The sequence below is a fragment of the Eriocheir sinensis genome, chromosome 47 (assembly GCF_024679095.1).
Source record: "Eriocheir sinensis breed Jianghai 21 chromosome 47, ASM2467909v1, whole genome shotgun sequence".
In the NCBI taxonomy this organism is placed as follows: domain Eukaryota; kingdom Metazoa; phylum Arthropoda; class Malacostraca; order Decapoda; family Varunidae; genus Eriocheir; species Eriocheir sinensis.
Window position 1 is genome coordinate 316,871 of NC_066555.1, and position 24,332 is coordinate 341,202.

General features: G+C 47.4%; 2 protein-coding genes across 3 annotated transcripts; one reads left to right on the forward strand and one right to left on the reverse strand.

Moving 5' to 3' along the window:
• Positions 1–831: 831 nt before the first annotated feature.
• LOC126981204 (protein SPT2 homolog) lies at positions 832–13,110 on the forward strand. Its single transcript, XM_050832008.1, has 6 exons — positions 832–1,061; positions 2,276–2,422; positions 2,698–2,802; positions 4,483–4,656; positions 5,231–6,369; positions 6,551–13,110. Exons 1-6 carry the CDS (start codon positions 1,002–1,004, stop codon positions 6,723–6,725), a joined length of 1,800 nt encoding a protein of 599 aa, XP_050687965.1. The 5' UTR covers positions 832–1,001; the 3' UTR covers positions 6,726–13,110.
• On the reverse strand, positions 10,343–23,457 carry LOC126981205 (RNA polymerase II-associated protein 3-like). 2 transcript variants are annotated; one of them, XM_050832009.1, is made up of 10 exons: positions 23,197–23,430; positions 21,423–21,605; positions 20,741–20,872; positions 19,648–19,775; positions 18,140–18,272; positions 17,101–17,553; positions 16,392–16,538; positions 15,412–15,531; positions 13,869–14,049; positions 10,343–13,503 (listed from the first exon to the last, which is right to left on the reverse strand). In XM_050832009.1, exons 1-10 carry the CDS (start codon positions 23,326–23,328, stop codon positions 13,415–13,417), a joined length of 1,698 nt encoding a protein of 565 aa, XP_050687966.1. In that variant the 5' UTR covers positions 23,329–23,430; the 3' UTR covers positions 10,343–13,414. The 2 variants fall into 2 exon arrangements, with proteins under 2 accessions (XP_050687966.1, XP_050687967.1); XM_050832010.1 differs by lacking the exon at positions 21,423–21,605 and having other exon boundaries at positions 23,197–23,457.
• Positions 23,458–24,332: the final 875 nt, after the last annotated feature.

The following is a 24,332-nucleotide window of genomic DNA, read 5'->3' on the forward strand; positions in this document are numbered from 1 at the left end:
ATCTCGGCCCCCAAACACACCTATTTGACAAGGGTTTCATAGGAGTTTTGGGCATTTCCAGGGGTAGTCTCAAGACCCTGATGGTAGTTTGAAATCTAAGTATAAGTATATGGTATGAATATAGGAAACCATTGTGACGTGACTGAGAAAGTTCAAATGTGACACCTATACGCTTTTATCTCTATTATTTCTTATTTTTCCCTCTCGACCACACAATATTAAAAAAGGATCGTAGGATTATAGGAAAGCTCAAGTTGTGATTCTCTTAGTTTTCATTCCCCCGTAGACATAGAGAACATAAAAGAGGTATTAGATTGTGAAGTTATGGAGCGCTGCATGACATAAGGGACAGAAAGGGTGTTAGATTCTATAACTATGGATCACTGACAGACGTAGAGGACATTGCATGGTGCCAGATTGTAGTTATGAAGCACTGATGACATAGGGGGCATAGAAAGGGTGTTAGATTCTATAATTATGGATCACTGACAGACGTAGAGGACATAAAAAGGGTGCCAGACTGTGTAGTTATGGAGCACTAACGATTGATAAGCACCGTAAGTATTGTAAAGGCGCCTTTCCGTGGTTCAAATTTCCCGCCCTGGGTCAACATTTTAGAAGGCGTTACTTTTACCGTAATCCCTGCTCCTATAATATACAGATTGGGTAGTTGTTTTATTTTCTCCCTTTGCTTCTCACATTTTCTAGGAAGTCAAATGAACAGTAAGTGCGAAGGAAACGAATAAGCTAAGGAAAAAGAGGTCATCCTATTTTCACCATAATCACGCCTTTCTATTTACGGACTCTGGGCCACTTTTCCTGACCTTCTCCTTTCTTGTCTATTTTCCTGGATCAAAAGTAACGGCCTCCAGGCCTGGGCAAGGGAGGAAAGGCTCAAAACAGCGTAACATATTTCCGTCAGTGTGTCGCCATCGGTGGACGTGACGGGAGTCGAGGCGGCGGCCAACACCTGGCTCACTGGACCTGCCGAGGGCGGCGCCATGGACTTCAGTTACCTGCTGGAGCTGGCCAAGAGCAATGACCACAGCAACAAGCAGGAGGTGAGGCGCGGCGGGGGCGTGCCCGGGCCAGGGTGCCGTGCTGCCCCAGTCAGCCCTACAGGCACGGCAGGCCCCAGCCCCGGGCCTGCCGTGCCTGCCGCGGGATATTATTTTTGGCAGTTGTCTGGCTGGTGCCCCGTGACCCCCTCCCCTGGGGCACGGCCTGCACCCCCGGGTGGTGGCCTGTGTAAAGTTTAGAGGCGGGGTGGAGGGGGCGAGGCGCCCTTCGCCCGCAGGGGTCGGCAGGCCTGGCTGGGTGACAGCAGGGGCGTTGTTAGGAAGTGTTGTTGTGTCGTGTTGTTGCATTACACTTACACGTTGTTGAATTCCGTGAGTGAGTTAGTGCCAGGGCCGAGATGGCTCCAGTGGTAGCAGGCAGGCAGCCCCTTGCTTTCCTTGCTCCGGCCAGGGGGTGTTGGCGCTGGGCCGGGTGTCCTGGTGTTGGCGCTGGGCCGGGTGTCCTGGTGTTGGCGCTGGGCCGGGTGTCCTGGTGTTGGCGCTGGGCCGGGTGTCCTGGTGTTGGCGCTGGGCCGGGTGTCCTGGTGTTGGCGCTGGGCCGGGTGTCCTGGTGTTGGCGCTGGGCCGGGTGTCCTGGTGTTGGCGCTGGGCCGGGTGTCCTGGTGTTGGCGCTGGGCCGGGTGTCCTGGTGTTGGCGCAGGGCCGGGTGTCCTGGTGTTGGCACTGGGTCTGGTATTTCAGCCAACCATGCATCCAAATTTTTCTTGAAAGCATCAGGAGACACACCTGTCTCGTGCTCCTCAGCGTGGCTGGGATGCCATTATAACGTCAGGAGCTGCTGAAGGTGAAGCTGTGCTGGAGCAGAGGCTTCATCCTCTGAGTGGGTCCGGGAGTGGTTCTGACGTGGCACGGCCTCCCTTGCCTTGGATGGTTGTGTTGGGGACCCTTCCCTCCAAAGTCTTCACGATGTAGATTATGGTGTGGCATTCCTGTGTCTTTGCAGAGAGTACAGCGGCAACTCCTTGAGCCTCTCCCAGTAGTTCACGTACTGGACCCCGTAAGTTTAATTGTTTAGGAAAGATGCGTGTGACACACTTGGCTGTGTGCAACCTTCAGTGTGACGGTGGAGGCGGCGGCTGCCTCCCTTGCAATGGTCCTGTGAGGCTTGAGGCATTATTTTTTCTTATGTCAGTGCATTGTGGGGATGGAGGAACACCTTCCCCCTGCCTGAGTAACCCTGCCTTGGTGTCTTCCAGGCCTCCGTCTCGAGGTTCTCCACGAAGGTGTCGCGGCCCAAGAAGGAGATGCGGCCGGGCCCCAAGGTGGCTGCCGTCAAGGCCGTCATAGACCGCCTCACCTCAGAGAAGGTGAAGGAAAATGAGGAGGCGCGTAAGAAGAAGGAGGTATGTGTGTATGTCTTTTCCTCCATGCCCTATAGATGCTAAGTACAGTTAAGAATCCAGTGTTCAGTAAATCTTGCATGCCTGCATGTAAGAAAATTACCTCATAACCTTTTTAACATTATGAAGGTTAATTGATTGGGGTAAGACTAACGGTGTGAATGCCAAGTTAATGCAGGCTTATTTGTTTCTCTTGTTTTGCCCTTGAGCTGTTTCCTCTCCTGTACAATAAAATAAAAGAAATTGGACTCTTCTCTAAGCCTACCTCTGCCCCCCAGAACTTGCTGACGCTGCGTGCACAGGACAGGAAATCCAACAAGCGTGTGAGGGCGATGATCAACATGAACAAGGGAGCGTCCAAGGCAGTGATGGACGACGCCAAGGTGGGAACGATGGACCAGGGATGCAGGACACACACCTCCTCCTCTTCTTCTACTTCTACGTCTTCTTCATTTCTTGTTCTTGTTCTTCTTTCTCTTCTTCTCCATTGTGTTCTTGTTCTTCTTTTTTTTCTCCTCTGTTAATTTTCTTGTTCCTGTTCTTCTTTTTTCTTCTTCATCTTTGTCTTCTTTTTTTCATATTTTTCATCATTCTTGTTTTTTATTTTCCTTTGATGGCCTTTCCTGGCTCTCAATAGTAGTAATAACTGTTGCACCCTTTGAGAAGACTGGTACAAAGATAACCTTTGTCTTTTATGTAGTTAGTGCTTTTGTGATATAGTAATGTGCCATAAATAGCAGCCTTCCAATCTCCCTGAAGTGAAAGCTGTACAGTCAATAGATCCTTCCAGTCTTAACCTATGGATCAGAAACCTGGTCAAAAGATCTAAAGGAAAATGCTAAAGAGTGTGTGTAAGGAGGAATGGACAGGAGAATGCTGGGTGTAAAGGAAACTAAAGAAAAAAAGCAGGAAAAGAAAAGAACGAAAGAAAAATTAAAATTGATGTGTGTATGTGCGTGTGTGTGAGAGACTAGAGAGGTGTGTGTGTGTGTTGGGGTGTTGAGTGTTTGTTTCTGCTTCAGTACATCACCACAGTCAGGAGCAGCGAGTAGCGGGCTTTTTTTTTTTTTTTGTGTGTGTGTGTGTGTGTGTGTGTGTGTGTGTGTGTGTGTGTGTGTGCCCTTGAGCTGTCTCCTTTGTTGTAAAAATAAAGAAAAAAAACATGAAGAGGAATGAAATGAGGATGGCTACAGTTATGAGCTTCTGGCCCTCACATCAACTATTTATAATGGCCAAAAAAAGGAAGTCAAGCAGATTCTAATGAGTGTTTTTATAGGTTCATGGTACAGAGGAAGCATCAAACTACCACTAGGGCCATAAAACTACCCCTGCAGATGCCTCAAACTCCTTATGAAAGTCTTGTCAAATGTGTGTACTTGGGAGCCTATATCTTTAGTAATATGTCACTAAGTGTTTGTGTTACGGGACATCACCATGGCCAAATATGTGAAAGGAGGAGGAAGAAGTAAAGATGGTGTTGGTTAACCCAGCAGCAGTGGGGATTGTGTTTCTTAATGGTCCCTCCAAGCGAGAAAAATGAGAAAAAATAACCCCTCACACAAACCATTTCATAATATATATCAAAGCATTTGTGATCAGTTTATGTATCATCTATTTTTTGGGGGGTTAAATCATGGCACAAATTTGGCCCGTCGCTGCTACCGGGTTAAGATGGAAAGCATAAGGGAAAAAAAATAGGAGAAATAGGGAGGAGGAAGTGGTGGAGAAGGAAAAAGGAAGAGAAAAGATGATGAATGTGATGATGAGGAGAAGAACAAAGAGGAGGAGGAGAAAACAAATGAAAATGAATGAGAATAGAATGAGGGAGAAAATTAGGAATAAAAACAAGAATTAGAACAGAAGAAAAAAAGACCAACAGGAACCGGAGAATGAAATGTGTGTGTGTGTGTGTGTGTAGGCTTGTTAAATGTTGCTGGGGCATTATGTGTTTGTCTGTATTCCAGGACATCAGCATGGCCAAGAGTGAGGAGCAGTATGTATGTGTGTGTGTGTGTTGGCTTGTTAAGTGTTGCTGGGGCATTAAGTGTTTGTCTCTATTCCAGGACATCACCACAGCCAAGGGGGAAGAGCAGTGCGACGAGGATGACTACGGCTACGAGTCCAACATGAGCCAGCAGATCTTCAGCAAGCTGGCCAACCAGTACGCCAACATGCCCGAGGACGACAAGCTCAAGTTCGTCCACAACAACAAAAAGGGAACCATCGACGACATCAAGGTGAGCGCCGTGCTGTGTTCCCTAAGCAGGAAGGCACAGACACAAGCAGCTGATGCCCTTAGACTTGATATATGTAAGAGTAGTTTAGTGCATGTAAGAGTGATTCAATGTGTGCTGCTAGAGTGCTGTGTCTCATTGGGATCATGATTAGCTGTGTGCCAGGGGATGCTAGGAACTCCATTTCATTTAAAACTCGGAAATTATGGTATTGGGTTGCAGTGTGGTGGTGAGGGATGGGGTGAGCCTGAAGTGGTAGTGTGGTGTCTTGAGTGTTGAGGTGGTGGTGGTTGAGGTAGCAATGTAGTGGGTGTTGAGTGTTGAGGTGGTGGTGGTTGAGGGAGCAATGTAGTGGGTGTTGAGTGTTGAGGTGGTTGTGGTGGCATGAGTGTGTTGAGTGAACTTGGTGTGTGGTGGGTGGGTGTTCTTGCCATAGCTAAGAGGGAATGGCTTTAGGGTAAGTTTAGGGTAAGAGAAACAAAATGAAATGCAGAAAAAAATGTGAGGAAGAAAAACAGGAAGGAATATCAAGTAAAATTAGGGTGAGAGAAAAAAAAGAGTTCTGTTCCCCCCTCAGAGCCGCGTGATCAACAACCTGAAGCGCGTGGAGGAGGAGGAGATGGGGCCGCGGCGGAGGAAGCGCAAGAAGCACCATGCCGAGGAGGATGAGTTCATCAACGACGGCGACGAGTACGCCGGCACCACCCTGGCCTACGGCCACCCCCATAAGGAGAAGGAGGGCAAGTCCAGCCACAAGATGCCGAACATCAACTACACCAACTACAAGAGTGACAAGTTCAGCAACTTCAAGTATGGCCAGGACCAGACCCCCAAGGACAACAAGGACAACAAGGACAACCCCGAGAAGGAGCGGCCCAAGAAGGCGCGGGAGAAGGCCAAGGCCAAGGCCGCGCCGCCACCCATGAGCTTTGAGGAGCTGCTGAAGGTGGCCCAGAAGAAGCACCAGGAGGCCCCGCTGCCACCCCCCAAGGAGGAGGTGCGCCCAGGCAAGGAGAAGGACAAGAAGAAGGAGCCGGACCGCCCCCTGACGGCCAAGGAGAAGGAGGAGCTGGAGGAGGAGCGGCGCAGGAAGCTGAGGCGCATGGGCAAGCTGCCGCCCGAGAAGAAGCCATCAGAGGCAGAGACAGAGGCGGACAAGCTCAAGAAAGGGGAGAAGGGCGGCAAGAAGGGGCCGGCGGAGAGCGATGGCAGCGCCAGCGGCCCCAAGCTGAAGAAGGCCCTGGAGGCACCCAAGACGCCAGAGCCCAAGGCCATCGACCGCTCCAAATACTTCGCCGTGCCATTCTCACAGAAGCCCAAGGAGATGCCGCCGCCCGCCAAGGAGTCCCAGCCCCCTCAGAGTGCCCGACCCTTCCCCCCACCGCGGCCCCAGGCTCCCCCACGGCCCCAGGCCCCCCCACGGCCCGAGCCTTCCCCCAAGGAGGCCAGGAAGCCGTCTGGCCCCCCATGCCGGGGTGCCCCACCCAGCAGGCCCCCCAGCAAGCCGGTGCCCAAGGGCCGGCCAGGGCCGCCACCGCCTAGCCTGCACAAGCGGCCGCCGCCACCGCCAAGTCCCCCCGGCAAGAGGCGGATAGAGAGCGACTCTGAAGACGACTATGACTCCGAGATGGACGACTTCATCGATGACGGTGAGGCCGAGGTGGACGTGTCCAGCGAGATCAAGCGCATGTTTGGCTACGACCGCTCCCGCTACCAGTGAGTGTGTGTGTGTGTGTGTGTGTGTCCTACTTTTTTTTCCTTTCTTAATCCTCTGTTTTCTTCCCTTCCTTCCTCTCTTTGTCCTTAACATCCCCATTCTCTTTTTAACCCTCCTCCTCCTCCTCCAATTCTCACACATCACTCCTCCCTCTATCTCACCCTTTCCTCTTCTCCGCAGGGATGATGACGACGACGTGGATGACATGGAGGCGTCGTTCTCCCAGATGCAGAAGGAGGAACGCATCTCAGCACGCATCGGCCTTCAGGAGGACTTGGAGGACATCAAGAGGGAGGAGGAGGAGAAGAAGCGGAAGATGCAGCGGTTCAAACAGGCCAAGAAGGGGCGGAGATGAGGGTGCTGAGAGCTGGACCGCCTGTATGTGTGTGCGTGTGGCTGGGCACATCTCAGGGGAATGGATGTTGACAATTATTTAGACAGTGGAGGGCTACAACTGGCTGTGTGTGCGTGTTATTTACGTACAATTACTACTCGCTTGGCCGTGTACGCAAACACCATGACACTCTTTTGGGCCCTCAGGAGAAGGTCGGAGGTATTGAACATCATACTTCCAAGTTTTAGATTTAGAACTGATGTCTTTCTTGGGGGTCAAACTCATTGCCAAATACCTGTAAATTTTTGTTCTCCATTATCTGCTGTGGTTATCATATGTTCCTGCTATGAAGGTGATGAAAGAACACACCAAACTAGGCACCCAGGACCATACAACAGTGATACAGTTTGCAACCTCTTAGTCGTGAGTCAAGAACTACTCCAGCCCCTAGTTCATCATTTGTACGGAGAACGAAAAAAGAAAAAATCAAATAGTCCCCCTTCATGCCTGTATCAGTGTAGGGACAAATCAGGCTAGTATGTAACCCCTCCTAACTTGATCCCAAAGAAAAAGTCCAATTCTCCACCAGGTAGTCTCCCTTAACCCGAGAACATCGGCAGACGCTTTTTAGGGCTTTCACGAGTCGTGGCTGTGGTATGATGGACCCTAAAAAGGGCTCGCCATAAAACACCTAATTTGAGCTAATTGTAGGCGATGGTGGCATAGCACAACCCACCTTGAATGCCCGGGGTCTTTGTGGTGGGTGAGTGATCCTGAGGTGGGCTTTTTTTGTCATAGGTGGTGCTGTAAGGTCATGGCATACTGAATTAGCTATGCATACAGTAATCACTTGTCAAATTCTCTATAGTAGACAACAAGCGACTCTCGGCTAGATGTCACACGTCACGAGACTCTTTATTTTGTAACAAACACCACCCAAAAAGAATGGAGTTTGAGTAAAAGTAAATATTTTTAATGGCTTTATGGTTATGAGAGGAGTACTCTGATGTGTGTTCCATGCTCTTTTCTCAGTCTCAAAATCCATTGTAATTTTGTCGTTTCTCAGTCTCAAAATCCATTGTAATTTTGTCCTTTCTGTCTCAAAATCCATTGCAATTTTGTCTTTTCTCAGTCTCAAAATCCATTGTAATTTTGTCATTTCTCAGTCTCAAAATCCATTGTAATTTTGTCGTTTCTCGGCCACTTCTCGTCTTTCCCATAGCCAAAGCCCACGGGTTAATAAGCTTGAAACTGGTGACAGAGAATGAAAAAAAAAATCAAATAGTCCCCCATCATGCCTGTATCAGTGAAGGGACAAATCAAGCTAGTATGTAACCCCTCCTAACTTGATCCCAAAGAAAAAGTCCAGTTATCCACCAGGTAGTCTCCCGCTGATAAGCTTGGAACTGGTGGCTGGCAGGTCAACTCCCTTACCCTTTCCTATTCCTTGAAGCAGACCATTGATATTCTCTGCTAGTCTCTCCTGATAAATTTATAACTTCTGGCTGTCAGGTCAACCCCATTCAGTTACCTTAAATACCTATTCCCTCAACCAGATTATAAATATTCTTCACTAGTTTTTCCTTCTGATAAATTATGAACTTGCTCTCAGGTCAATACCCCCATTCAGTTATCATCCTCTCCCTGAATCAGACCATTGCTATTCTTCACTCTCTTCCTGTTGATAACCTGGTGGCTGTCAGGTCAACCCCCATTCACTTATTCCCTATCCCCAGAAGCAGAGCATTGATATTCTCCACAAGTCTTCCCTTATGATAACCTTGGAACTTATGGTTATCGGGTCATCCCCCATTCTGTAATTACCTATCCCCTCAGCTAGAGTCTGTCTGTTCATGGGTCAAGAAGTGTGTGTCCTCAGCTCCCCAATGCAACATTCTGGGGTCTTTGTGGCCTTCCTGTGTGCGTGTGTGTGTGTGTGTTGGTGCCCTTGCCGTGCCTCCCACCAAGATCTTAACCTCAGCCCAAATAGGATTACTGTCTGTGCCCAGCTTTTATATATAATTTATCCTTTATTTATAATTGTGTCTTTGAGAAACTTCTATGGGAGATGAAATATTTATTATTGTATAATTATCTAAGTTGAGCTGTGGGCCGCTGGTGTGTGAGGAGTCTCTGCCGCCAGCGCCACGGCTCACCTGTGTCTTGAGTTCTCTGTGAGAGCAACACTTGGCTGGGCAATGCTCACTTCTGGAGGCCTGCGCAGACACTCATGAGTTTGTGAGCCCATGAGTGTGTGCCTGAAATATGTTGACCAATGTTAGTTAATTGGGGTGACTGGTCTGGTGTGTTGGCAGCCCCTTGTAGGGCCAAACATGTGTCAGAATAGTGCAATTGTGTGTGTGTGTGTGTGTGTTAATTAATTGTTTTTTTAATTTTCTTAATTTTGATTGATTGTTTGGTGTCTCTAAAGTGCATTAGTTCTCATTTGTGAGGATGTAGAGAGAGGAAGGCAGGTGTGTGTTGAGATGTGACTGCTGTGAGATTGCCTTAGCCTGGTTGGTGCCACAGGGCGTGCTGGTGCTGGTGCAAATGTTTCAACAAGCTCACAGAATTGTGGCTGGGGGCAGCTGTGGAGGCTGTGATGGTTACATCTGCTGGACAGATGGTTGGCATTATTGCTTGACTTTCTGTCCCACTCAGTGAAGGGGGAGAGCAAGATAATGAAAGGTTCAGTGCAGGTTTATTGAAGAAACACATCACCTTTGCCTTCCCTTCATGGTTTACAGTAAGGCAGGAAATGTCTTGGTCAGCAAAGAATAATAATGTCATAGCTCACCACTTGCACTCGGTGGTATTTGAGTTACAGAATGCCACTCTGAGTAACCAACCCCTCAGAGAGCAGCCATGACACAGCTGAAACCTCTAGTGGCTGGTTAGACTGATACCAGTCCAGTGCCGGTGACTGTTGGGCCCAGGGGTCACTGAGGCCCCGTTGGTGGAGGGTCTCGCCAGTGTGGCAGAAGTTACAGGAGGCCAAATTAGCAACATTTTAGGTCCAGGATGGGCATCTGCATTTTTTTTGTAATTGTCAATCATGACAGCAAAGTACAATAACTTACCTTCTCCTAGAGTGCTTGCATGTTTGTTCTTAACTGTTGACACGTATTGGCTTTCTCTTCAGTAACATTGCATGCCTTGTTTATTTCTTTTATTTTAAAAGATGTGGGGAAAATATTTCACACACAGGATATACAAGACAGTCAAGAGTGAGGCAGTGTTTGGTGGATGGTGTGAACCTCCTCGACAGGGAGGGTGTTGTGTTGGCAGGGCTGGAGGAAGGGTGGGGAGGACAGAAGCAGTGAGCACGGTGTTGGTGGTCATGGAAGGGGAGCCAGCCAAGGACAGGGCCCACAGACTGCTGCTGGAGCCTGTTCATGGCCACACTCGCCGCCCTCCTCCAGTGTCGGCTTGTTTGTTATGCTACAGCCAGTCATTGCATGGCCCAAGTAGAAATTGTTTAAAAAAAATTCTTGTGGTAACATGGTAATAATGTCACCTACCATCACATCTACAGGTGGGACATTGTGTTGAAGCAAAGTTGATCTGTGAGTGTTTCAAGGCTCACTTTTTTGCAACACAGAATATGTGGTTGGCCGAAGGCAAATTCAAAGTCTCAAGATGTTTATAGTCACTTTATTACCAGTCTCATGTCAATATTGTAGCTGCTATCAAAAAACAAATATCATCATCATTTTCAGAACTTTGTCATGTCTTTATTTGTGTGGAGCAGCACAATAATTCCACAAAAAAAGTTTTGCTGCTCTGAGAAGTAGGTCTCAAAATACTAAGTACGTATATGGAGTTGGTCCAGAAGCCCCGCCCCCTCCACAACTGTGGGAGCTGATGGTTGTGTGAAGGGAGCTTGGAGTTAGGTCAGTGTTACCTTGGAGGGGGAGGAGGAAAGAACCGGGCTTCCGGGCCAACTTAGGTGTGCAGTGACTGTAATTGCACTGAACAAGTAGAAATTCAAGTTGTCTTAAACATAACAATGGCCATCCACTGGTGGGTTGTGGCCTCTGCCTTCCTGCCAGTCCACTGCAGCCAACACTGAGGCAGTATTCATCAGTGGTGGGAAACAGAGATTTTTAGAGATAACAGTTAAGGAAGAAGTCTTCAGGAGTGGGGAACAAAGTTCCCTGCCAGGCTTGTTTCTATCCTGTCCAGCTTGTTCAAAGAACAAGGACGCTCCCCAAAACCAGTTTTTACAATAAGTTGAAAGTTATGTTTTGATATTTTCTGTACATACTGATCTCTTCTGTATATTTTTGTATATTTTTTTGTGTAGTTAATATATAAATATATTGGCACCAGTAATCATACCTAGCTTTGTGCTCAATGGGTCCTCAGAAACTTTGCATATTTTGTAAGTTTCAACAATGCCGGCGTCATCATTCTTGTGTGAGCTGCAGTGATTCCAGTTGTAAACAAGAATGATGGACTTGCATTCATTGCTTCACAATAACAGTGTTGCCTTTGAGCCTGAGGCCACATCCTTACACAGGCATGATTTTACAATTAAAGACAGTGAACGTCAAGCTTCACAAAACCCTGAGAGCCACTGACCACAGCGACAGATACAGGCGGATGTGTGTTGTGGAGTGAAGGGCTGCGGGGACTCCCTCAGCTGGTGTGTGTGTGTCTGTGTGTGTGTGTGGCACAAACGTTCGGTTCACTCTGACTTGATGACACCAGTAAAGAAGTTGTGTGTTGGTTATAAACAATCTGATGTCATACACTGGATTTGAACTTGCCTTACAGCCGATGTGTGCATGATGTAAGTAGCAAAGGTAAAGGCTGCACATTACCACTCAAAGGTTGTCATGAGCCTCAGTGTGTGTGTGTGTGTGTGTGTGTGTGGTACATGAGGCATCTGGAGGGGAAGGAGTGTGTGGGACAGAGGCATTTTCTTTCTAGTTTTCACCAAGGCAGGCACGGCTACACACTGAGGGTCACTTTTCCCTTGTATCTTCCTGGGATGTGTGGCCAGCCTCTCCCAGCACTGCTAGAAAAATAGACTTTGTCCCTCATGCCCCCTAGCTGCCAGACACCTGTGTGTGTGTGTGTGTGTGTGTGTGTCCTCACAGATACATGTAGACATAGGTTACTAATTCATTAAGATAGTAAATGTGAGTTATATCAGTGACTGCTTACTTTGTTGTCTTTATGAAGTTTATATAATATATCTATATTTATATATATCAAGAAGAGTGTTGGAAGTCACTCGTTTGTTTGTGTGTTTGTTGATTGGTGAGGTGGGCGAGTCAGGCGTGTCCCCGCACCGTGGCGGGTGTGGTGTGTGTCGTGGCTGTCGGCTGCAGGATGACAGATAAAGCTTTAGCCATTGTTGTGCTGTGTTTTACCTTTCACTCTTACTGTTGAAAAATTAATCTCTGAGAACAAATCTGATAGATTAAGTTTTTCTCCTCCACAGTGAGCCATTGGGGTCAAGGGTGGCTCGGTGGGTGAGGTGTTGAGTAAGGGTTGCTGGGTTTTAGAGGCCGTGCTATTTTTTGTTTATCAGGAAAAATTTTAAACAAAGTTTAGATAAGGGTGATAATTTAGCATAGCATGTTTCAGACCTTGCCCTATTTTTGTCAGTATGATTTATTAACAAAATGTGGATAATTGAGGCTCTTACAAGAGGCACGTGATGGTAAAACCCAGCAGACAAAGTGCTTGCTGTGGAGACTTGTGCACCTGTGCCACGAGATGTTGATGCTGGACACAGCGTGTTGGCCTCCCTGTGCAGGCGCACAACACCGTCTCCACACCAACATTTGCCGGCCTCACAGCAGGACACACTTCATCTAATGGTTTTATCATAACGTGACTCTGATGTGCCTTAATTACACATATTTTGTTGATAAATCATATTTATAATTATAGGGCAAGGTCTAAAAAATGCTTTGCCAAATTATTGCCCTTATCCAATACTTTGTCAAAAAAGTTACCCCAAAAATACAATATAACATTGCCTCTGAAACCCCAAGTACATAATTTTTGTTAGTAACTGTCCACCACAGCAAACAGTGTATAGAATATATACCTTTGAGGCACAGTAATGTTGATGAACCAGTAAGCACAGTCAGGAGTTTGTGGGGACTGGTGGATGGATGTCTTGAGCTAGGAAAGGTTGTCACACGGAGAGGCTGTCACACCCAAAGACTTCCATCATCAGAGTCATCACCTGCAATGTGTTGTTTAGTTGGTACAATGAATGGCCACTCGGCATTCAGCCCGGTGGCCTCCCTGTACTGGCAGATGACAGCACTGACGTGACAGCCTCCAGCCGTTGCCTCGCACCACTGGGGACACTGATGCAATGCCTTATCTATTTGTATATCCTGTAATGCACTTTTCTACACAATAAAATATAAAAGCAAGATTATGGTCGTATCGTATTTAAAATACCCTCACGGACGTGTAAAAAGGTTACTTGTTTTTATTTTAAGGGACGTCTACAGTGTTAGGTTAGTACAATGTTAAATGGACTGGTAAGTGTACAGTTTGATGACTCAGACAGCCTTAACATTACTCTGAAGGTTACTGAGGCAAGAGGAAGCTGATGTTTACTCATGATGAATAGAGAGTCAAGGGAGGTGCGGAGAGTACAGGTGTAGCAGTGGAAGAAGGAAACCTGCGGAGGTGTGTCGCGGGCGTGTGTGCAGTTGTGTGGCCGCCGCTGCCCCTCACAAGGCGTTGACGGCGGCCAGCAGCTCCTCCATCTTGGCGGCCTGGCCCTCGACTGGCTGGCATTTGGTGATTAGTTTAACAAATGCTGAAAAGAGAGAAACACAGCAATCAATATTCAGTTCCTGGAGGTCTCCCTGTCTCTCTTCTCACTTTCCCTTCTTTCCCTCATCCAACCCTTTGTATTCCTGTTCCTCCCTTCCTTCCCATTCCCCATACAAGACCTTTTTATATAAGTCCCTCCCTGTCTCTCTTCTCACTTTCCCTTCTTTCCCTCATCCAACCCTTCCTATTCCTGTTCCTCCCTTCCTTCCCATTCCTCATACAAGACCTTTTTATATAAGTCCCTCCCTGTCTCTCTTCTCACTTTCCCTTCTTTCCCTCATCCAACCCTTCCTATTCCTGTTCCTCCCCTTCCTCCCCCATTCCCCAACCCTTCGCTGGCCACCTCACCTTGCTTCTGCTCCGCTTCCAGGAACATGAGGCTGATGGAGAAGCCGTGTGAGACAGAGAGCGCCGTGAGGTACTGGGCGGCACGGTCAGCTGGCACGCCCTCCCCCGCCAGCACCTCCACCACCTCCACCAGTGTGTTGGTCTCCAGGTCAACAGAGCGGAAGAATGTGGGCGGGATCATCTGTGGGGGAGGTGGAGGGGGTGAGCGGAGGCGAGTATGCTGCTTATGTGACACGGTTAAAGAACACTGGACTGAAGGAAACTTAACCCAGTAGCAGCGGGGATCATGATTCTTAATGGTCCCTCTAAGCGAGAAAAATGAGAAAAAGTCACCCTTCACACAAACCATTTCATAATATATATCAAAGCATTTGTGATCAGTTTATGTATCATCTATTTTGGGGGGTTAAAATCATGGCACAAATTTGGCCCGTCGCTGCGACACGGTAAAGCCACAAATTTAGACCGTCGCTGCTACCGGGTTAAAACACCGTACGGAGATACTATGCTAAAGGAAAAGTCCACCTGCATTTCACTGGTCACCAAATGCAGTACCCAGAACAGTGCCGGCCCTGCCCATACCCTCACTATGCTAAACCCACAGGGCCTCTGATCACTGGGGAGAGGGCCTTAGGATGCGTATAAAGAAAAATTAAAATCGGGCATCGAGTAATTTAACGCAAGCAACCGTTATTTTATTTTCGTAAAGAGTAAGAGGTCATACGGTGCAAGCTATGTATTTACTTAACATTGCTTAGGACAGGGATGTTATAGCTTGTGGGGGGCTTTCCTAGGGGCTAAAAATGTTCCTTTATCGAGAAACAGAAGAAAAGGAGGAGAAAGAGCTGAGAGGCAAAAAAAAATGGAATAAGGAGGAAAGGAAGAGGAAAAAAGGAGGCAAATGAAGAGGAAAGAAGAAAGAAAAAAGAACAGAAGCAAAAAATATGGAATAAGAAGAAGAGGAAGGGGAAACAAAGGAAGAAAAAGAGAGAGAAGAAAGAGAAGAGGCAAAAGATATGGAGGAAGAAGAAGAAGAGGAGGAGGAAACAAAGGAAGAAAAAGAGAAGGAGAAGAAAAGAAAGGCAACAAAAATGGAATAAAAAGAAAAGGAAGAGGAAATAAAGAAGAAAATGAAGAAGAGAGAAGAGAAGAGGCAAAAGATATGGAGGAAGAAGAAGAGGAGGAGGAAAAGGAAACAAAGGAAGCAAAAGAGGAGAAAAAAAAAGAAAGTTAACAAAAATGGAACAAGAAGAAAAGGAAGAGGAAAAAAAGACAAAAATGAAGAGGAAAGAAGAAAGAGAAGAGGCAAAAGATATGGAGGAAGAAAAAGAGGAAGCAGAAGAAAACGCAAAATATATGAAATAAGAAAGAGAGGAAGAGGAAAAAAGGGGAAGGAGAGAAGAATGGCAACAAAAATCGAACAAAAAGAAGAAAATAGGAGAGAAGAAAAAGCAGAGACAGACATTTCCAAGAGACCAACCACTGCACACAAATCTAAACATCACATCACAAGAAACAGAACAGGACGGGCGGACAAACCAACCTTGAGATACTCTAGTGCAACGTCGGGCGTCCTGGAGAGCCGGTGCCAGTCTTGCGAGAACTGGTGGGAGGTTCTTGGCACTGTGGGCACCGTGGCCTTGGCGCTCACCAACACTGCCGTCTGAAACAATGAAATAAAACTTGTCCTATGATCAGAGACTTTCACACTAGTATTCAAGGTGTTTCTAAGAGGGAGGAGGAGGAGGGCCATGTACTCGGAAGGGGTGTGGAGGTGGAGATACAAGGGAGGAGACCAGCTGGAAGACCAAAGAACATGAGACGATGTGTGGGTGGAGACATGAGAGGGATGCTAGGAAATCCAGTCAAGGGATTAAGAGGAAAAATAAGGAAGGAAGAAGATAAAAAAGGAATAAAAGAATGAGTGACGAATTAGTGTAGGATGAAGATGAACAAATACCAAGGAGGAGAGAGCATACGGAGAGCTGTAGAGGTGGGGGCAGAGGGGAGGAGACTGTAAGGAGTGTTGGTTACAGAGCCGAGGTTTCACGACACACCAGCACCGAAGCGACGCCAGCCCTCTGCACCATGAAGCCGGCAGAACCCACCTGACCGTCACCCCTGCTGCTACCCACCCTCTGCAGTCCACACTCTGCTTGTTATACGCACAACACACCTGTACCAGTAAGTTTTGCACGCACACATCTGTTTATCGAACCTTACAGAGACCAGATGGGAGACCAAAGAAGACCTGGAGATGGTGTGCGGATGGAGACATGAGAAGGGAAAATAAGGACGTCAAACCAAAAGAGAAAGAAGAAGGAGACGAAGAAGAAGATCAGTGAAAATAGGCAGAGGAAGAGGAGGAGGAGGCGGAGGAGCTATGACCTTAGACATTGTTGTTTTTTTACAGTATATAAAGGAAGCAGCTGAAAGGAAAAGAAGAAGGAAAACAAGAAAAAAAAACACTCTTTGCACTGCTCTTAAAAAAAAAATAAAAAAAAAAAAAAAAATAGAAATTACCTCGAGGGGTACCGCTGGCTTCTCCGTCTTCTTGGTCTCCTTGTCTCCACCGCCACCAGCCGCCGTGGTCACCGCAGACTCCACACGCTCCTCCTTCATCTCCTCCCGGCTGGCAACGTCCTTCACCGGTATCCTCTTCAGGGGCTTCTGCAGGATATGTGGTGGACTGAGTTATTTGCTCTCTCTCTCTCTCTCTCTCTCTCATCTTCATCAAACACTCATTCGTCAGACATTCTTTCATTCCTTTTTTATCTCCTTCCTTCCTTCCTTCTTTTTCCTCTTAACCCCTTGACTATATATTTCCTACAAGAAGACCTCACCAAGCTACAGGAATGGAACATATAGTCCCAGGTCTTTCTCTGCCTCTGTGGTGGATAGTGGAGTGTTTCCCATGTGGTATTGGTGTGCTGGATATCCCCTCCCATGGTGCAGGACTTTACATTTTTCTTCACTGAATTGTAGCAGCCACTTTTTGTTCCATTCCTGTAGCTTGGTAGGAAATCTGCAGTCAAGGAGTTAAAAGGGACGAAAGAGTTACCGCAGGACAGGACGAGCCTTGCTTACGATACACTGAAATGAAGGCTTTTTTTTTTTCTGTCTGTTTTCCATTTGTGTTGCCCTTGAGTTGCTTCCATTGCGGTAGTATAAAAAAAAAAAAACATTGACCTAACCTAACCTGACCTGACCTAACACACACACACCAACCCACCTTTGACCTAAGATGGGGCGGCTTGTCGATGGGGAAGATCTGGTTGGGGACGACCTTGGCTGCTGTGGTGGTGGTGGTTGTGGCACTGTTGACCTCCACAATCTTCAGCTTCTTGCCCGATCCCTCTCTCTTTATGGCTGTCGTCTCCACACTCACTGTTCCTGGTGGTGTTCCTTCCCTTGCCGTCGCTGCTGTGGGCTGTGGTGCTGCTGTCTGGGGTGCTGCGTTTCTGGCTGGTGTTCCGTCTTTGAGTGTTGTGTGTTTGTCCGGCGCTGTGTCTTTCGCTGCGGTGGGCTCCTGTGTGTGAGTGAGCCTGTTAGTGGTGTCTGGTGTTCCTGCTGTGTTGGTGGTGCCCCGAGCCGCCCCGCCCTCGCTGCTGATGGCTGTGTTGGGGCTGTTGAGCTCATCCAGCCCCCGCCGCGCCTCCTTGTTGTGTGGCTCCATCTCCAGCACCTGAGGGGGATTGGAATCTGTTAGTGATTAGGGGAGGGGAGGTGAAGTGAGGTGAGGTGGGGTTGTTAGGTTAGCTTAGGTGGGGTTAGGTAAGGCTGGGTGAGATGAGGTGAGGTTAATTAGGTTAGTTTAGGTTAGGTGGGGTTGTTAGGTTAGGTGAGGTGAAGTTAGGTTAGGTGAGGTCAAGTTAAGTGGAGGTAAAGTTAGGTTAGCTTAGGTGGGGTTAGGTAAGGTTGGGTGAGATGAGGTGAGGTTAAATTAGGTTGTTAAGTGGGGTTGTTAGGCTAGGTGAGGTGAGGTTAGGTAGGGTTAAGTTAGGTTAGGTGAGGTGATTTGAGGTTAAGTACTGGTGAGGTGAGGTAAGGTTTGGGGGGGTGAGGTTAGTTAGGTAAGGTGAGGTTAAGTATTAGGTTAGCTTAGATGAGGTGAGCTTATGTGGGGTTAAGTTAGGTCAGGTGAGAGGGTATAATGAGCTTGTTCTAATTGGTGATAACAAGTGGTGAATCACACACACACACACACACACACACACACACACACACACACACAACACCCTTCCAAGTCCCCCGTCAACCCCACCGCCCACCTTGAGGTAGTCGCGGCGTGCCAGCTCCTCCTTCCCCAGGCCGAGGCGAGCGGTGGCCCGGCGTAGGAAGCCCTTGAGGTAATTACAGTCCAGCTTGAGGCACCGGTTGCAGTCTGCCTCAGCCGCCGTGAACCTGTGTAGCCAAGGAACAGTTGAGGACATTGAGGACATTATGTGAGGAAGAGAACTCACATAGCAATGGATTTTTAAGAGGCTGAAGTTATTTAATGTGATAGTTTAGTTAGTGGCTGCTTTGAAATGGAGGAGGAGTCAGTTAAGAGGGTCAGAGGTCATTAACCCCTTGACTGAGTATTTCCTACCAGAAGACATCACCAAGCTACAGGAGTGAAACAAAAAGTGGCTGCTACAATTCAATGAAGAAAAATGTAAAGTCCTGCACCTTGGGAGGGAATATCCAGCACACCAATACCACGTGGGAAACACTCCACTATCCACTACAGAGGCAGAGAAAGACCTGGGACTATATGGTATCAGGCTACCAGTGAAGGGATATCCAGCATACCAATACCACATGGGAAACACTCCACTATCCACCACAGAGGCAGAGAAAGACCTGGGAGTATATGTTACCAGGCTACCAGTGAAGGGATATCCAGCATACCAATACCACATGGGAAACACTCAACTATCCACCACAGAGGCAGAGAAAGACCTGGGAGTGTATGTTGCCAGGCTACCAGTGAAGGGATATCCAGCATACCAATACCACATGGGAAACACTCCACTATCCACCACAGAGGCAGAGAAAGACCTGGGAGTGTATGTTACCAGGCTACCAGTGAAGGGATATCCAGCATACCAATACCACATGGGAAACACTCCACTATCCACCACAGAGGCAGAGAAAGACCTGGGAGTGTATGTTACCAGGCTATCAGTGAAGGGATAACCAGCACACCAGTACCACATGAGAAACACTCCACTATCCACCACAGAGGCAGAGAAAGACCTGGGAGTATATGTTACCAGGCTACCAGTGAAGGGATATCCAGCATACCAATACCACATGGGAAACACTCCACTATCCACCACAGAGGCAGAGAAAGACCTGGGAGTGTATGTTACCAGGCTATCAGTGAAGGGATAACCAGCACACCAGTACCACATGAGAAACACTCCACTATCCACCACAGAGGCAGAGAAAGACCTGGGAGTATATGTTACCAGGCTACCAGTGAAGGCAAAATCTGTACCAATTCCAGTGTACGGGTTAAGAACATTGTACCCTGTTCTTGTGTCTGTCAAAAGCTATGCCCACCCTTTGGCAAAACCATCATTCCTGTTACTAACTAAAAAGGTAAACCACAGTATTAAGCAACTGCAACAATGACTCTTCACATAACTGCCTCTTCCTTCCCTTTGAGTCCACCACATTGCTGCCCCCTTCATCTCCTCTATCACTGGTTTCACGCTACATATTTTCATGTGTTTATTTTAGCCCTAAGCCTCACTATTTACGCTGAGCAAGACCACGGCTGGCCACTTACTTCTTGAGCTTGATGTAGGCCATGGCACGGTTGGCCGGCAGCAGGGCGTTGGTGGGGTCCAGAGCCATGCCTTGAGTGTACTTGGCCACCGCGTCCTCCAGCCGCCCTCGCCCGTACAGCTTGTTGCCCTGCGGAGAGTGTCGCAGGTTAGGGGGAAAAGTTGGAAAGTTTCGTTTAGTCGGCGCAACATCTGGGGTCATGTGCCGGAGAGAGACAGAAGGGGAAGGAGACAGGACACAACCCCCGATTAATACCTGGTACCCATTCACTGCTGGGTGGACAGGGGCGTAGGGAATCGGAAAAGCCGCCCAAATTTTTCCACTCCGCCCAGAGGTTAGTGGGAGGCTGGGCAGAGATGGATAGGAGGAACTTCTTTGATGCGAGAGCGGTAACAAAATGGAACAGTCTCCCCTTCAGTGTTGTCTTGTATGTATGGAGGACCTTGGAGTGGTGGTTTATGGGGTTTATTTTGTGTTCTGGGGCGTGTCAGGTCATGGTGGTTTGCTCTTCGTGGGTTTTAGTGGTCAAGCTTGCAAAGAAGAGGTACCGGACGACAAAGAGGAGGAACTTCTTCGATGCCAGAGTGGTGACCAAATGGAACAGTCTCCCCTTCAGTGGTGTAGAGAGCCCCAGCGTGAACTCTTTCAAAAATAGGTGTGACAAACTGGAGGTAGAATCACTGGGAAGAGGCGCCCTTATAAGTTATTTAGCTCCCTCGCCTCTTTACCATTACTAAGGAGAGCAATCACTAAGGTAAGATACTAGACAACAGAAACATAGTGGTCAGTATTCTTAACCCGGTAGCAGCGGGGATCAAGTTTCTTAATGATCCCTATAAGCGAGAAAAATGAGAAAAAATCATCACTCACACAAACCATTTCATAATATATATCAATGCATTTGTGATCAGTTTACGTATCATCTATTTTGGGGGGTTTATATCATGGCAAAAATTTGGTCTGTCGCTGCTACACGGTAAAGCCTCAAATTTGGCCCGTCGCTGCTACCGGGTTAACACTCGTAAAACTATAATCAACTGTTAAAAAAATGGATACACACACACACGCGCACACACACACACACACACACACACCTCCTCCTTAAGTGCGGTGGCTCTCTCCTTTTTGTTAGCCCGAGGGTTGCGGCCGCTGCTGGTGGTGGGTGATTTGGGCTGTTTACGCTCCCCCTCCACCTCCTCCTCCTCTGAAGACTCCATCGCCTTGTCCTGCCAAAACACCAAAAGGGAAACCATGTAGCAAGAGGAGAGTACCAGGTCACCTCTCCTCCCAAAATTGACCTCCCTTTTTGCCACTCCTCTCAACTCTTTTTTATAGGGGTGGTAATTTGCGGGCTTTTTTTCTTTTTCTTTTTTTTTTTGCCACCCTTGCGCCCTCACAGTCCATTTACACAATTTAATGCCTTCTGTTATTTTATTTCTTTATTTATTTTTTCAAGAGAAGCGGAATAGTAACTTGAATGTATTTAATTAATATCAAAGCACATCAACAATCTTCTTGAGCAATAAACCTCAAATCATCATCATCATCATTAGTCTATCACAAACATCTAGACTCATCTTGACGCCCATTCACCGACCTTAATAGCAGCAATAATAATAATAATAATAATAATAATAATAATAATAGTAACTCAATGTACGGGAAGAAGCCTTGGGCCGACCATCATGATCCACCGGGAAGAAGCCTACCAGCGCAATAAGCCACGACGTAAAAAATAAAAAAATAAATAAATAAATAAATAAAAAAAAAGCTCACCACATCAAACTTGTCCCAGGCCGCATAGTCGCAGGGCAGCCGCTTGGCCTTCTTGTTGCTGCTGCTGTTGACCATCTGCTTGTTCTCCTCCTGCTTGGTCTCCTTGCTCTTCTCGGCTTGCTTGGCTTGCTTGTTGGCGGGGTAGGAGATGCACGGGGACCTCACGGGGGGAGTGTCGGGGTCCTGGGGAGGGGGACGGGTGACTCAGAATAATTGCTACGGGAAAATTTCAAGCTCGTTTTTTTAACCCCTTGACTGTAGATCTCCTACCAGAAGACCTCACCAAGCTACAGGAATGAAACAAAAAGTGGCTGCTACAATTCAATGAAGAAAAATGTAATGCACCTTGGGAGGGGATATCCAGCGTACCAATACCACATGGGAAACACTCCACTATCCACCACAGAGGCAGAGAAAGACCTGGGACTAAATGTTACCAGGCTACCAGTGAGGCAAAATCTGTGCGATTCACAGATGACGAGTTAACCCTTTCCATACGTGACACAGACGTCGGCGTCACAGTATGGAAACGGTCAAGAGGAAATGGAAGAGGATTAATCCTCTTCTAAACCTTTCAATCCTCCTCTAAATTCCTCTTCCACTTCCTCTTAAAGAGGTTTAGAAGAGAATTAAGAGGTTTAAAAGAGGACTAATGGTGATGTCGTCGGACACCCTTCGGACGCTGACGTCGGCGTCGGTGGATTGAAGGGGTTACCAGTGACAAATGGCTCAAGGTGTTACGCATGACTTTTCAATGCCTTTTGTGCACCCGCCGCCACAGCCGCAAAATAGCTCACAGAGAGGTTCAACTTGCTTACTGGGTGTGGAGATTGACTCCACGCCAACAATTACAATATTACGCCTCCATATTATAGTTTAGGGACAAAATACATGTCGCTCAACCATAAAATAAACGCGCAAGTATTTAAAAGTAAAGAAAAAGGCCTAATCCCCTTCCCCTAACAATCTTGGGGGGCCCGTGGGAAATCGGAATTTTTGGGTGGGGGAGCATACTTAAACTACTCCAACCAAACTTTACATAACCTAACCTCTAACAGGGGGGCTTCGCACCCCTCGACCCCCCCTCCTAAACAGGGGGGGCTGTGCCCCCTGGGCCCCATTCTATTTTCCAGAGGTCACTTGCCACTGCACTGCATTCAGGGACCAAATAGGAATCCATGTTGTAAGTATTAACTTTGCCAGAGAAGGCCACCCTTTTGTTAATATTATCTGACATCTATTATTTCAAGATGCAGAATTATAGGAAAGGGTGGCACGGTCCATCATTTCAGCGCTCTATTACAATGAAAAAAGTGACTGACATGTCGTTCAATGTCTGGTATTTATTTGGTAACATCTCAAGGCCTTCAGTTAAGTTGTCATCTTCTTTTGACCTTAATACTGTAACAGGGAGCTTCGCCCCCCTTGAAGCCCCCTCTGGTATGGAAAGTGAGTGAAATTGTGTGGTTTCTGTACGTTGTAAAAAAAAAAAACGGAATGTATGAATTTTCCCTACATCTAAGTAATTGCAAGGAGTTTCCCTACATCTAGGGAATTTTTCAACCCCCCATAACGCAAAATCTATGCATTTGCGACGCATTTCATGTTCACCACCGCATTCCCCGCAGTCCCAATGGCCTCTAGCCAATTTTGGTTGCGAGGGGCGAGTGTGGGCACACACTGGAAGGATACCGAAAGGGTGAATAGGAGAAAGAGGAGGAGGAGGAGGAGGAGGAAGACACATGGGCCTCACGTCAAATGTCCTCCTACTCACCTTCTTCTCTTTGCTGCTCTGCCTCAGTAGCTCCTCATCAGCGGCCTTCATCTCCTTCTCCCAGCTCTTGAGGTCTGCCAGAAAGTCATGCAGTGCCTCCGTGTTGTCCTTGATGGTTTTCTGGAGCTCCATCTTCTTCAGTGTTCCAACGCCATGGAGTCTTCTGCCTTGTTTACCTCCTGAGGGGCACTCTTGGTCTTGGCCGGCGGACAATACTCGGGCTATTTATCCACTTTTCCCCTGTTTCCTACGTTTTTTTAGATCAAAGAGTAATTGTGGATACTAAATGATTATAAATGTAGCGTTCTGGGTGTCTAAACTGCTTGGTTGATGCTTACAACGATGAAACTAGCGTTGTCTTGACGACCGAAGAGGCGGCGGGAAAGAGAAATGGAGGCGAAGGTGCAGGTGAGGAAAGGTGAATAAGCCGTGGAAATGTTCGTGCCACGGGACAGTGCAAGTGAGGAGAGTTACGCCATTGAAGAACAAAGTGCGAGAATAACCAGGCGAGAGGATGAGGAAGAGGAGGAGGCCCTAGGATGCCATACAAGGCGATACAGGTCATAAGAAGAAGAATGAGGAAGGCGCTCAAGCATGTCTGTCTGCCAAAAGAACTCAGCAATAAAAGATAAGTAAAATGAACAGTGTAACAGCGGACACAAAGAAACAATAGCACAGAAAAGAGAAATGCAAAAAGAACAAGTCCAAATGAAGCTGAAGTGAAGAGAACGAAGCAAAAGAAAATAGAAGTCATCATCTCATCAACGGTAAAGTCCGTGGCAACAAAGTGTACAGAAAAACCGAGCTCAGGGCAGGGTGAAGTATATAAGTGTACGCAGTGAAGTAACCTAAGTGCGTAGTGAAGTACTGAAGTGTTAAGAAGTACCAAGGGGGACCTAAGAAGCGATGCAAAGCGGAACAACTCAAAAGAAGGAGGAGGCGGAGTTCCCCAAGGAGCTCATGGCTGTCCCTCAAGCATGCTGTCTGCCATCTTCTGGTAAGTACCCCTGGCAAGTACATTTCGGGCAATTACTTAGCTCCTCTTTGCCTCTTTCTTTTGTCCTGAAGTGATGTTTTTACGTTAGCAAATGTGTAGTCCAGCAAGTGACAGCCTAAAGTGGAGGTTAGGACGGGGA

What these genes read in the sequence shown, in the direction of transcription:
- LOC126981204 (XM_050832008.1), top strand. Translation starts at nt 1,002, where the DNA reads ATGGACTTCAGTTACCTGCTGGAGCTGGCCAAGAGCAATGACCACAGC. An exon ending in CAGTGATGGACGACGCCAAG is followed by an intron (nt 2,803 to 4,482) that starts GTGGGAACGATG and finishes TCTCTATTCCAG; the next exon opens with GACATCACCACAGCCAAGGG. An exon ending in GAACCATCGACGACATCAAG is followed by an intron (nt 4,657 to 5,230) that starts GTGAGCGCCGTG and finishes TTCCCCCCTCAG; the next exon opens with AGCCGCGTGATCAACAACCT.
- LOC126981205 (XM_050832009.1), bottom strand. Translation starts at nt 23,328, where the DNA reads ATGGAGCTCCAGAAAACCATCAAGGACAACACGGAGGCACTGCATGAC. An exon ending in AGAGCAGCAAAGAGAAGAAG is followed by an intron (nt 21,606 to 23,196) that starts GTGAGTAGGAGG and finishes CCCCCTCCCCAG; the next exon opens with GACCCCGACACTCCCCCCGT. An exon ending in TTGCACTAGAGTATCTCAAG is followed by an intron (nt 14,050 to 15,411) that starts GTTGGTTTGTCC and finishes CCTCCCCCACAG; the next exon opens with ATGATCCCGCCCACATTCTT.